This window comes from Esox lucius, chromosome 14, assembly GCF_011004845.1.
Source record: "Esox lucius isolate fEsoLuc1 chromosome 14, fEsoLuc1.pri, whole genome shotgun sequence".
NCBI lineage: Eukaryota > Metazoa > Chordata > Actinopteri > Esociformes > Esocidae > Esox > Esox lucius.
In genome coordinates this window covers 9,558,156-9,570,202 of record NC_047582.1, presented here as the reverse complement: position 1 = coordinate 9,570,202, position 12,047 = coordinate 9,558,156, and the positions used below count along the sequence as shown (strand labels likewise).

The 12,047-nt window shown below is 48.3% G+C and overlaps 1 protein-coding gene across 2 annotated transcripts in view; it reads right to left on the bottom strand.

The window, feature by feature from the left end:
- The window catches only part of rph3aa (rabphilin 3A homolog (mouse), a), a 29,846-nt gene that overhangs the window by 5,448 nt on the left and 12,351 nt on the right, over positions 1–12,047 (bottom strand). For both annotated transcript variants that reach the window (XM_020053154.2, XM_013137019.3), the window contains 11 exons: positions 9,023–9,169; positions 8,727–8,856; positions 8,480–8,566; positions 7,725–7,938; positions 7,281–7,502; positions 6,948–7,112; positions 6,483–6,562; positions 5,508–5,582; positions 4,349–4,458; positions 3,981–4,107; positions 3,817–3,873 (listed from right to left, as the gene is read on the bottom strand). In XM_020053154.2, coding sequence (XP_019908713.2) covers positions 3,817–3,873; positions 3,981–4,107; positions 4,349–4,458; positions 5,508–5,582; positions 6,483–6,562; positions 6,948–7,112; positions 7,281–7,502; positions 7,725–7,938; positions 8,480–8,566; positions 8,727–8,856; positions 9,023–9,156 — 1,401 coding nt within the window. In that variant the 5' untranslated portion in view covers positions 9,157–9,169. The remainder of the gene's footprint in view (positions 1–3,816; positions 3,874–3,980; positions 4,108–4,348; positions 4,459–5,507; positions 5,583–6,482; positions 6,563–6,947; positions 7,113–7,280; positions 7,503–7,724; positions 7,939–8,479; positions 8,567–8,726; positions 8,857–9,022; positions 9,170–12,047) is intronic.

Sequence of the window (12,047 nt, the reverse complement as noted above, 5' to 3'; positions counted from 1 at the left end):
GAACGAGCGACATGGGGCCGCCCTCCCGTGGGCTCACCACCCACAGGAGGGACCATAAGGGGCCGGTGCAGAGAGGATCGGGCGGCAGTCGAAGGCGGGGGCCTAGACAACCCGATCCCCGGACACGGAAACTAGCTCTAGGGACGTGGAATGTCACCTCGCTGGCGGGGAAGGAGCCTGAGATGGTGCGTGAGGTTGAGAGGTTCCGACTAGAGGTAGTCGGGATCACCTCTACGCACGGCTTGGGCTCTGGAACCACACTCCTTGAGAGAGGATCTACTCTTCACCACTCTGGAGTTGCCCATGGTGAGAGGCGGCGGGCTGGTGTGGGTTTGCTTATAGCTCCCCAGCTCTGCCGCCATGTGTTGGAGTTTACCCCGGTGAACGAGAGGGTCGTTTCCCTGCGCCTACGGGTCGGGGATAGGTCTCTCACTGTTGTTTGTGCCTACGGGCCGAACGGCAGTGCAGAGTACCCGACCTTCTTGGAGTCTCTGGGAGGGGTGCTGGAAAGTGCTCCGACTGGGGACTCTATCGTTCTACTGGGGGACTTCAACGCCCACGTGGGCAACGACAGTGACACCTGGAGGGGCGTGATTGGGAGGAACGGCCCCCCTGATCTGAACCCGAGCGGTGTTCAGTTATTGGACTTCTGTGCTAGTCACAGTTTGTCCATAACGAACACCATGTTCAAGCATAAGGGTGTCCATCAGTGCACGTGGCACCAGGACACCCTAGGCCGCAGGTCGATGATCGACTTTGTTGTCGTTTCATCTGACCTGCGGCCATATGTCTTGGACACTCGGGTGAAGAGAGGGGCGGAGCTGTCAACTGATCACCACCTGGTTGTGAGTTGGATCCGATGGCGGGGGAGGAAGCTGGACAGACTCTCCGAGTCTCCTGTCAGAGAGATCTTTAACTCCCACCTCCGGCAGAGCTTTGACTGGATCCTGAGGGAGGTTGGAGATATTGAGTCCGAGTGGACCATGTTCTCCACCGCCATTGTTGAAGCGGCCGCTCGGAGCTGTGGCCGTAAGGTCTCCGGTGCCTGTCGAGGCGGCAATCCCCGAACCCGGTGGTGGACACCGGAAGTAAGGGATGCTGTCAAGCTGAAGAAGGAGTCCTATCAGGCCTGGTTGGCTTGTGGGACTCCAGAGGCAGCTGACGGGTACCGACAGGCCAAGCGGACTGCAGCCTGGGTGGTTGTGGAGGCAAAAACTCGGGCCTGGGAGGAGTTCGGTGAGGCCATGGAGAAGGACTATCGGCTGGCCTCGAAGAGATTCTGGCAAACCATCCGGCGCCTCAGGAGAGGGAAACAGTGCCCTACCAACGCTGTTTACAGTAGAGGTGGGCAGCTGTTGACCTCAACTGGGGATGTCGTCGGGCGGTGGAAGGAGTACTTCGAGGATCTCCTCAATCCCGCCGTCACGTCTTCCATTGAGGAAGCAGAGGATGAGGGCTCAGAGGTGGACTCGTCCATCACCCGGGCTGAAGTCACCGAGGTGGTTAAGAAACTCCTCGGTGGCAAGGCACCGGGGGTGGATGAGATCCGCCCTGAGTACCTCAAGTCTCTGGATGTTGTGGGGCTGTCTTGGCTGACACGCCTCTGCAACATCGCGTGGCAGTCGGGGACAGTGCCTCTGGGATGGCAGACCGGGGTGGTGGTCCCTCTTTATAAGAAGGGGGACCGGAGGGTGTGTTCCAACTATAGGGGGATCACACTTCTCAGCCTCCCCGGGAAAGTCTATGCCAGGGTTCTGGAGAAGAGAATACGGCCGATAGTAGAACCTCGGATTCAGGAGGAACAGTGTGGTTTTCGTCCAGGCCGTGGAACACTGGACCAGCTCTATACCCTCTACAGGGTGATGGAGGGTTCATGGGAGTTTGCCCAACCAGTCCACATGTGTTTTGTGGATTTGGAGAAGGCATTCGACTGTGTCCCTCGCGGCATCCTGTGGAGAGTGCTTCGGGAATATGGGGTCCTGGGTCCTTTGCTATGGGCTGTCAGGTCCCTGTACGACCGAAGCAGGAGCTTGGTCCGCATTGCCGGCAGTAAGTCAGACTTGTTCCCAGTGCATGTTGGACTCCGGCAGGACTGCCCTTTGTCACCGGTTCTGTTCGTAATTTTTATGGACAGAATTTCTAGGCGCAGCCAGGGGCCGGAGGGTGTCAGGTTTGGGGACCACACGATTTCGTCTCTGCTCTTTGCGGATGATGTTGTCGTGTTGGCCCCTTCAAGCCAGGACCTTCAGGATGCACTTGGACGGTTTGCAGCCGAGTGTGAAGCGGTGGGGATGAAAATCAGTACCTCCAAATCCGAGGCCATGGTCCTCAGTCGGAAAAGGGTGGCTTGCCCACTTCAGGTTGGTGGAGAGTGCCTGCCTCAAGTGGAGGAGTTTAAGTATCTAGGGGTCCTGTTCACGAGTGAGGGAAGGATGGAACGGGAGATTGACAGACGGATCGGTGCAGCTTCTGCAGTAATGCGGTCGATGTATCGGTCTGTCGTGGTGAAGAAAGAGCTGAGCCGCAAGGCGAAGCTCTCGATTTACCGGTCAATCTACGTTCCTACTCTCACCTATGGTCATGAGCTTTGGGTCATGACCGAAAGGACAAGATCCCGGATACAGGCGGCCGAAATGAGCTTTCTCCGCAGGGTGGCTGGGCGATCCCTTAGAGATAGGGTGAGAAGCTCGGTCACCCGGGAGGAGCTCAGAGTAGAGCCGCTGCTCCTCCACATCGAGAGGGGTCAGCTGAGGTGGCTTGGGCATCTGTTTCGGATGCCTCCGGAACGCCTTCCTGGGAAGGTGTTCCGGTCCCGTCCCACCGGGAAGAGACCCCGGGGAAGACCTAGGACACACTGGAGGGACTATGTCTCCCGGCTGGCCTGGGAACGCCTCGGTGTCCCCCCGGAAGAGCTGGAGGAAGTGTCTGGGGAGAGGGAAGTCTGGGCATCCCTGCTTAGACTGCTGCCCCCGCGACCCGGCCCCGGATAAGCGGAAGATGATGCAATGCAATGCAAAAAAAAAAAAAAAAAGATTCCATGATTTATTTTTTATCTCCAATTGTTTATTTGTTCTATGCCTTAATTCACAGGTGTCAAACCGGTTCCATGGAGGGCCGAGTGTCTGCAGGTTTTCGCTCTCACCTTGTACCTGATTGATTAATTAGTTCACTAATTGGTTAATTTCTACCCCCACCTGGTTGTTCAGGTCTGACCTGGGAACCAATTTAAAGGAAAACCCAAAGACCTGCAGACACTCGGCCCTCCGTGGAACCGGTTTGACACCCCTGCCTTAATTGCAGAGTACATTAAGATATTAAACTGTGTGAATTTCAATAAAAACAGGAAAAATGTAAGTGTTCTAAAAATTTTGACACTGAGTATTTGATCACCTACCAACAAGTAAGAATTACGGCTCTCACAGGTTTTCTTTAAGAAGCCTTCCTGTTCTCCAAATATTAAGTTCTGCTTTTCTGATGTATCAAATACTTATGTCATGCAATAAAATGCGAATTAATTACTTAGAAATCATACAATGTGATTTTCTGGATTTTTGTTTTAGATTCCGTCACTCACAGTTGAAGAGTACCTATGATAAAAATTACAGACCACATGCTTTGTAAGTGGGTAAACCTGCAAAATCGGCAGTGTATCAAATACTTGTTCTCCACACTGTGTATATATATATATATATATCTTTCAATGTAAAGAAATAAGACAGATGCCTTCAGCATTCAGCTACTATGTAATCCCCCTGAGAGGCCTGTGTAACTAAATGGTGACGTGTACACCCTGTCAGGCCTTGTCTTAGGAGTTACCTCCTCTTCGTAGAGAGCCATGCCGCGGGCTGAGCCTCCCGTGCCAGTCTTCTTCACCTAGGGGGGGTTAACACATCAGGATCCACAGTGAACATGTGGTTCAGTATAACAGCCTTCCCCCGGCAGTCAAATACTTCATGGACAAACCCTGTTGTAGTTCTTACCGGGATCACCCTCTCTAGACACACACTGTAGTTCTTCTTCTGGTTGGCTTTGAGCTTCTTCAGAGCCACGCGAGTCTCTCCTATGAACTCATTGTGTCCGAACTTGTCCATGTCACTCACTGACAGCCTGAGAGCAACGGAAGGAGTTTTTACTCTCTTTCTCTCGGGACATTTAAAAAATAAAAAGATACTTTCCGTTGAGCTCTGGGAAATATTACCAACGTAAATATAGAGCGACTCTCAAAACTAGGCCAATGTCAACATAACCGTTTATTGTTGAAATGCAATCATTTTAAGGTAATTTCCGATTACTGAATTTCCAGTGGGTCACAGTCAGGGTTAGTTGCTGTGGTTGGGCCTGTATTTACCGGAGGGTTTTGCGCTGCATGTCATCGTCAGTGATACCATGGTACACCAGAGTTTCATTCCATACTGGATTCAGAGTCCCCTTCAGGGTCTTAGTACGCAGCTTGTTGGACTGGAGGAGACAGGGAGGGGAGAGAGGAGGTGAGAGGGGTGGGAGGACCGGTGAAGTTGGGGGAGAAGTGGAGCAGAAGACAGAGGGAGACAGATGGAGGAGACAAAGAAAGAAAAAGAAAAATATTCTTGTTAACTTTCTGCAGGATGATGACGTCACCATGGGAACATCTGTGTCAGAAGGCTGCAGAGACACAGGGCTGATGTGTGTCCCAGCTGTTAAAGTCACAGGCCTTGGCACATATGTGTAGCTTTGGGAAACTCTTCTACCGTCCTTTCATCTTCCTCAGAATCAAAATGGGACAGATGGCTGTAAGACCGGCTATAAAATGTTATTTGGGGCCCTCTCCCCGAAGGGTCCCTAGTAGTCTGAGGCCCCCTAGTGGTCAGGTGCCCTAAGTTACCTATTATGTCGCTTATACCTAGAACCAACCCCGGATGGTCGAATGCTGAGGGCCAACGAAAGGGGGGGGTGGAGACTCAAGTGGCAGGAGGTTTTGGTCACAACTAACCTGCACTGCCTGCGTGCCCTTCAATGCTTTCTACCCATAGTCTTGTACATGGCCCCTGGAAGTAGGGGTGTTAGGGTTACTGCAGCCCCCCTCCCCCAAGATGAACCCTCAGACACTGTTAACTTTTTGTCCACTATTCTCGCTATTGAGATATCTGTGCTGATATCTGCACTTTTTAGATTCCCACCACCCAGTGATGGAGGACTTGGAAATGGACTCTACAATCGATGGGTAAAGACAGATCAGGATTAATTGGAAAATTTAGTTTTCATCAGCTGCTGCAAATGGTATATCCCCTGGTGAACCTTCTTGTTGGTTGTCATCCACACCTGAGATTGCAGGAAATGATGGACCACAGGAATTGTGATTGGGGCAAACTAACAGCTGAGACATCAATCTTAAGGTGGAGAAGTGGGGAGCATTTCCTGTCCCATCACAAAAAACATACAGAAAACCAGTAAGGTTTCATTTAAAAAACAAGTGGGCGGACCTACGACAAACTGACAACATTACAGAACAGCAGAAGGGTTGAAGTTACCTTACTGGCCCCTGGGAGGAGGTGCAGCTTGACGTAGGGGTCTGCAAGACCATTAGAGTCCATGGGCTTCAGACCCTGACAGGAAGAGGAGCAGAGGAGAGAGAATATCCACCTTCAGATGACCCTTTCATGGCATTAGAGGCGGCAGTGTAAGAGGTTTATGTGAATCTGGGGGCACAGCGTGCCGTGTGTGCAGAGTGCCAATTACACCGTGACATTCCGGGGGGGGGGGGGGGGGGGGGGTAACCCTAGTGATATTCCAGGGGGGGGTAACCCTAGTGATATTCCAGGGGGGGGTAACCCTAGTGATATTCTAGGGGTGTAACCGTAGTGCGCATGCACTTGCTTGCGCAGTCATTCATTGTATGGGCATTTTAGCGCAGACATGTCGCACAATGCGGCCTGAACTCAACCAACAGAACGGCAGCGTCTTAAGGGACAGATCCCAGGGCACGGAGAGAGAACACAACATGCCTGTTCCCAGACTCCAAAACGCAAACGATTTGTTCTTTTTAAATCAATTCAGTGACTAGTTTTCCCGAGTGATTCATTCAATTTAGTAGTTCGCTTGACCTGCTGACCGCAATTAATTCTAAGGCAGGATTAATACGTGTTCCTCTGGCTCAGTAGTAGTAGGAAATGCTATATGAGGCAGCATTTGAGAAGAAACTGTTTAAAAATGATAACGATCATGTAGAACTATTATAAATCCTTTATTTTTTATATTTTTGAGGGACACAGCTTTGTAGAACCAAAACAATGGCTACATGACCAACCTCTGCTGAACATTAGAACAACTGGCTACTGTAGTTCCTGACTGATACTGTGCTTATCAACCTTGCTTCACAGCAGTCAAGCAGTGTGCATTTTGTTACATATGTATCATTCAGGGTGCCCTCCATCACATAGTTAGTACCTTGTGTGTGTGTGTTTGTGTATATGTGCGTGTGTTTGTGTGCATGTGTGTGTGTATACCTTAGCTTTTATTATGTTGCAGTGTAGAGCGCTGTTGTCCTGTTCATAAAGCAGAGTGAACTCCAGGAGCCCAAGGGTGGCTGATGAACAGAACACAAGAACGACGAGAGAGAGAAATAGATGGGACGACAGATTAACAGCAACATAGAGAGATGGGGGGAATGATAGATTACCAGTGAGAGAGAGTGGAAATGACAGATTAACAATGAGAAAGAGACAGAGGGAATGACAGATTAACAGGGAGAGAGAGGGGGAACGACAGATTACCAGAGAGCAGAGAGACCATACAAAACTGTATGTTTTATGTTGTTGTTGTTTTTATCTTCCCAGAGGGCAGATAAAGATTGATTGTTATGTGCACAATATGCGGACGGTCATGTTTAGGGAGAGGGAAGTCATTTAAATATTTGAAGTGATTGAAATCAATAAGAAGGAATCTATATTATTAGGTACGAACACACTTACTGGATTCGTCGGAGTCATACTCGTTGTCGTCGTTGTCGACAGGCGTGGGAACGGGGGGTGGGGCCGGGGCAGGTTTGGGGGCAAGCGAGGGTTTCTCATCCCTGCCTGGCACCTGTGATCTGTCTTCCCTCGGCTGACGGTATCGGCTTTCCACCGGTACAGGGGCTGGGAACGAAAACACAGCTATTTAGTCATTCTCAGACTCAAAATAGAAGGGATTACAAATCCCTTCGGTGAGCAAAACTAAAGCTGCGTCTCCTCCCCCGTGCAGTGCTGTCAGGCTGAGTAAACACGTGGCCTTGTAGTTTGGGTGAGGTGTCCCTTCAGTCGTACCCTGTGGCAGGGCCGCGTCAGCGAAGCCTGGTGAGTTCTCTCTTCCCCTGGCTGTGGGAGGTCTGGAGCCTAGAATAGACTGTCTCTCCATCCTCACCCCCACCTCCTCGTCCGTGGCAGGGATGGCCTGGGTTTCAGGAACGCCCCCTAGTGTCTGTCCAGCCTTACAGCTCTCTGGGTCCTGGGGCTCAGGTTTGGAGTACTGGGGTTCATCGGTGGGTTCTGAGGCAAGACGGGAGAAAGGAACATGAAAGACTTGACATTTTATTCACGTAGCAATCTCCGTTACACTGACACACTTACAGTTAGATGCTTGGTTGTTTTGAGATGTCAGTGTTGTCCCTGACGCTAAACATTTAACCGTATGCTAACACGTTGGCTCACACCATCCGTAGATGAAATTCTAGTTCCTCAGTATTTGTTTACCGCGTGTCCACTCATCACCTTTGTTTTGTGTGTTGTTATTACAACTATCAGACAGCCTCTGCTGATTTGCGTGCTCCTGGGTACTGGGCTCTGGCTGGGAATGGGCCTGTGGAGGGGGCTGAATAGGGGGTCGCTCAGAAGCCGTCCCTCTGGGCCTGCTGATAGGTAGCGGGGTGGGGAGGACCTGTTGGGGTTGGCCCTTAAAGAACCACGCTCCAGAACGCTTCAACATCTACACATGGAGAAACGGATACAGAGAACAAACGAAGAGAGAGAGAGAGAGAGATGTAATGTAATTAGATGGAGGGAAAACAAATGAGATGGAGAGAGGGTGGGGATTGGGGGAAGAGAACTTAACAGATTAGTTATCTGACCGTCCATTTCCTGAAAGGTTCCCCGAGGGAGAGGTCTCACCAAACATGGGTCAGCAATACATGTCAGCAATACATGCTGTAGTGACCAAGACAATAAAAAACATGTGGAGTCTGAATCCATCACCCTTCTGTTTTCCCATCCTACCCTTTCTTCTCCTCACCTCTTTATCTTTCACTTCTTCATCTCCTCCATTCTTTTTTTCTCTCTACATTTACATTCTCATGGTAAAAAAACACAATCTTTTCTCGTTTTCATTTATGTCATATATCATATATATCATATATATGATATGGAGATTGAAAAATAAAAATGTGTGTGTGTGAATGTGTGCATGTACAAATGACAATAAAAGGATAATGTTTTTTCTTCAAACCCCCAGTGTGTCTCAACCCCCTCACCTCTTTGTGTTCACTGCAGATCCTACAGATCCACACTGGACATGATGAACGGCTGTTGTTCTGAATACCACACTTACTGCACATGTGCTATGGGCAGAAACACACACACACAGGGCTCAGACATCATGTCGCTACACCGAACCACTGATAGCGATCTGTGCTCAAAACAACACGAAATAGCAAGTAGAACGCAAGGCAACAAGGCCCAGCCGAAAGCCCCACAGGGCCCTATGATAGCTGTTGTTACCTTCTTGCAGTGGGAACAGAGCACAGATGTGACTCCCTGCTGGCCAAAAGTCTCTCCACAAAGCAGACAGCGAGACTGACCGTCTCCACACGCTGTCTTCCTCATACTGTCCAACCTAGTGGCAAAACGCCTGGGCGACACACACACACAGTAAATACACACTAAAAACAGACAGACTGACTGTGTGTCCATGCTGTCTTCTTTCCAGTTCACCCCCCGCCTAGACAGGAGAAATCACACACAGTATGCCCACAAACACACACACACATATTTCAAGTTGTATCACTTGGTCTCACCCGATCCTCTCCTGCTCCATGGCCTCCATAGTCTCGGCCCGGGCCAGGACACTGTTGATGATTTCCTTCTCCTCGTCTGTTAGCTCCACCTCCTGCGGACCCCCTGCGTGACCTCCGCTCCTCTGCTGGTACATTGTGGTGACTGACCTGAAATACACAGAGGGGACATAATACACCCCTCAGAGGACACACCTCACGTGTTGTACCAAATGAACGACTTAACACAAAAAAAAACACATAGATGGGTCTGTGTGTCTGCTTTTCAAAACTTCTGGCTGAAATGATACACAACAGAGCATCAATTTATTTAACAAACACATGTCAGAAGACTTATTTTTGGAGTGTTGTTTTGCTTTACATTATATCCCCATGCATGACACACAACAGAACCCACACTGTAGTAGTACATGTGCACCGAAGGCCGCGGCCAAGACCCCGGGACCTTCCCAGGCCAGGAGAAACACACACAAGACCCCGGGACCTTCCCAGGCCAGGAGAAACACACACAAGACCCCGGGACCTTCCCAGGCCAGGAGAAACACACACAAGACCCCGGGACCATCCCAGGCCAGGAGAAACACACACAAGACCCCTGGACCATCCCAGGCCAGGAGAAACACACACAAGACCCCTGGACCATCCCAGGCCAGGAGAAACACGCACAAGACCCCTGGACCATCCCAGGCCAGGAGAAACACACACAAGACCCCTGGACCATCCCAGGCCAGGAGAAACACACACACTTGAAATACAAGGATGAATGAGCACTAAAAGACACAAAACGCTCAGAATTTGAAATGTCAGCTGTCGCCTCTGGAGTGATCTGTACTCTAGGTTCAATATGATTGTTCAATATTCAAGGTTCAATTCCCTGCTTGTAGGAACTGAACATGCCTCTGGATATTTTTACTGAACAAGGAACGGAGGCACTCATCATTATAATGGCCAGCTTAGAAAACAGTCAAAGAGAACATCCAGAGTAGTGTCCTTTACATCAGCAGGTTTTCAGTGTTTGCTGGGACTTCTCTGGACCGAGGTTTACAAACAGCCTTTTAGATGCCGGATGGTTTCATGATTTTGAATGAAACGACTAGAAAATGAGTGGGCACTTAGATAGACACATACTTCTTGTAATACTGTGTTTAGGGAACAGTCTGTATATATATATATATATATATATATATATATATATATATATATATATATATATATATATATATATACAGTTATGTATACTTTGGTTTGGGGGGGTGTATTCAAGGTAAAGTACAGCAGCATATACTGTAGGTATCCAGTGAACTGAAACTGAAGCATCATTACTCAGTCAAGCTGTTTCCTTGTGTTTTTATCACGTTGTTAGCTCTCTCTCTCGTCTGTTTGGCCCATCCTATCCCCTCATAAATGTTTTCTCCCCACTGATTGGAAATGTCAGGGGTTGCTGTGACAGCAGGCGGCATGGCAACCTGACTGATTGCTGTCAACGCACGAAAGAGTGTGACATTAGTGGGTTGAAGGCAGAGCAGGGGGGATGGGCCGAGGAGTAAAGGACCGTTCTTCAATGGTGTGACATCCTGACACCATGTGTCTTCCCTTATCTCATAGACATTGTATACTTTCACTCACTGTATCACCAAGGTTCTAGAACAGCTGTGTATACCATCACTCACTGTATCACCAAGGTTCTAGAACAGCTGTGTATACCATCACTCACTGTATCACCAAGGTTCTAGAACAGCTGTGTATACCATCACTCACTGTATCACCAAGCTTCTAGAACAGCTGTGTATACCATCACTCACTGTATCACCAGCGTTCTAGAACAGCTGTGTATAACATCTCTCACCATATCACCAGCGTTCTAGAACAGCTGTGTATAACATCTCTCACCATATCACCAGCGTTCTAGAACAGCTGTGTATAACATCTCTCACCATATCACCAGCGTTCTAGGACAGCTGTGTATAACATCTCTCACCATATCACCAGCGTTCTAGAACAGCTATGTATAACACCCTCACTGTATCACCAAGAACAGCTGTGTATAACCAGCTTACCGTGTCACAGAGTCTTGAACAAGTTGAAGAGCTGTGTATAAAATGATAGAAGGAAGCACAGGGAGAGATGAGAAAGAGTGGAGGAAGAGGGGATTACATTTTGTAATATATGCGGGAACCACCTTCAAATGGATTAATGTATCATGAACAAAATGACAAGGTCCCCTTGACTTGGTTACAAGGATTACAGATGATGTCTTAATGAGGTGAAACCTGCTCACAGAAGTTTCAACGGTATAAAAAGCATGGAGGGGATGCAGAACATATACCATATATCTTCAGAAATGCTTTTTTAATTGAAATATCATATGAAATAGATTGGTACATTTTTCCTATCTAACAATGGCATTGAGTTATTAAATGACAGACATGTATTAGGTTGAAACGTGTTACTGGTGAATTTAATTTGAGGAGAGACAAACAACCACATCTTGTTAGGATACACAACATATTCACCTAACAAATAAAAACCAGCACTGCAAGGTTCAAATATGACAGATTGTTTTTCACTCCCCACAATTTGTTGATGTCCGGTCGTCACTGAGACGATTTGTGCAGCCCTGTGTGGAACCCCCGGCACTGTCAGTATGCCACAAACAGGATTTAAACTCTGGGCTGCAATGACGCAGCTGCAATGCGGGTGAGTGACTTCGACCACTTTGCCTCTCAGTGGCCCATAATCACATTATACATTTCTGACATCAGTATTTAAAAAGAAATACATATATCTATATTTAAATACAAATCAAGAAATACATATATCTATATTTAAATACAAATCAAGAAATACATATATCTATATTTAAATACAAATCAAGAAATACATATATCTATATTTAAATACAAATCAAGAGTGGTCCAGAAGTCTAAGTCGATGCCTCTGGTCTAGCAAGGGTTCAAATCCAGCCCACTGCTCTTTCAGCAAAACTCTCTCCTATTTCTTTCACTACTTTCCTGTCCAGTGAAGCATA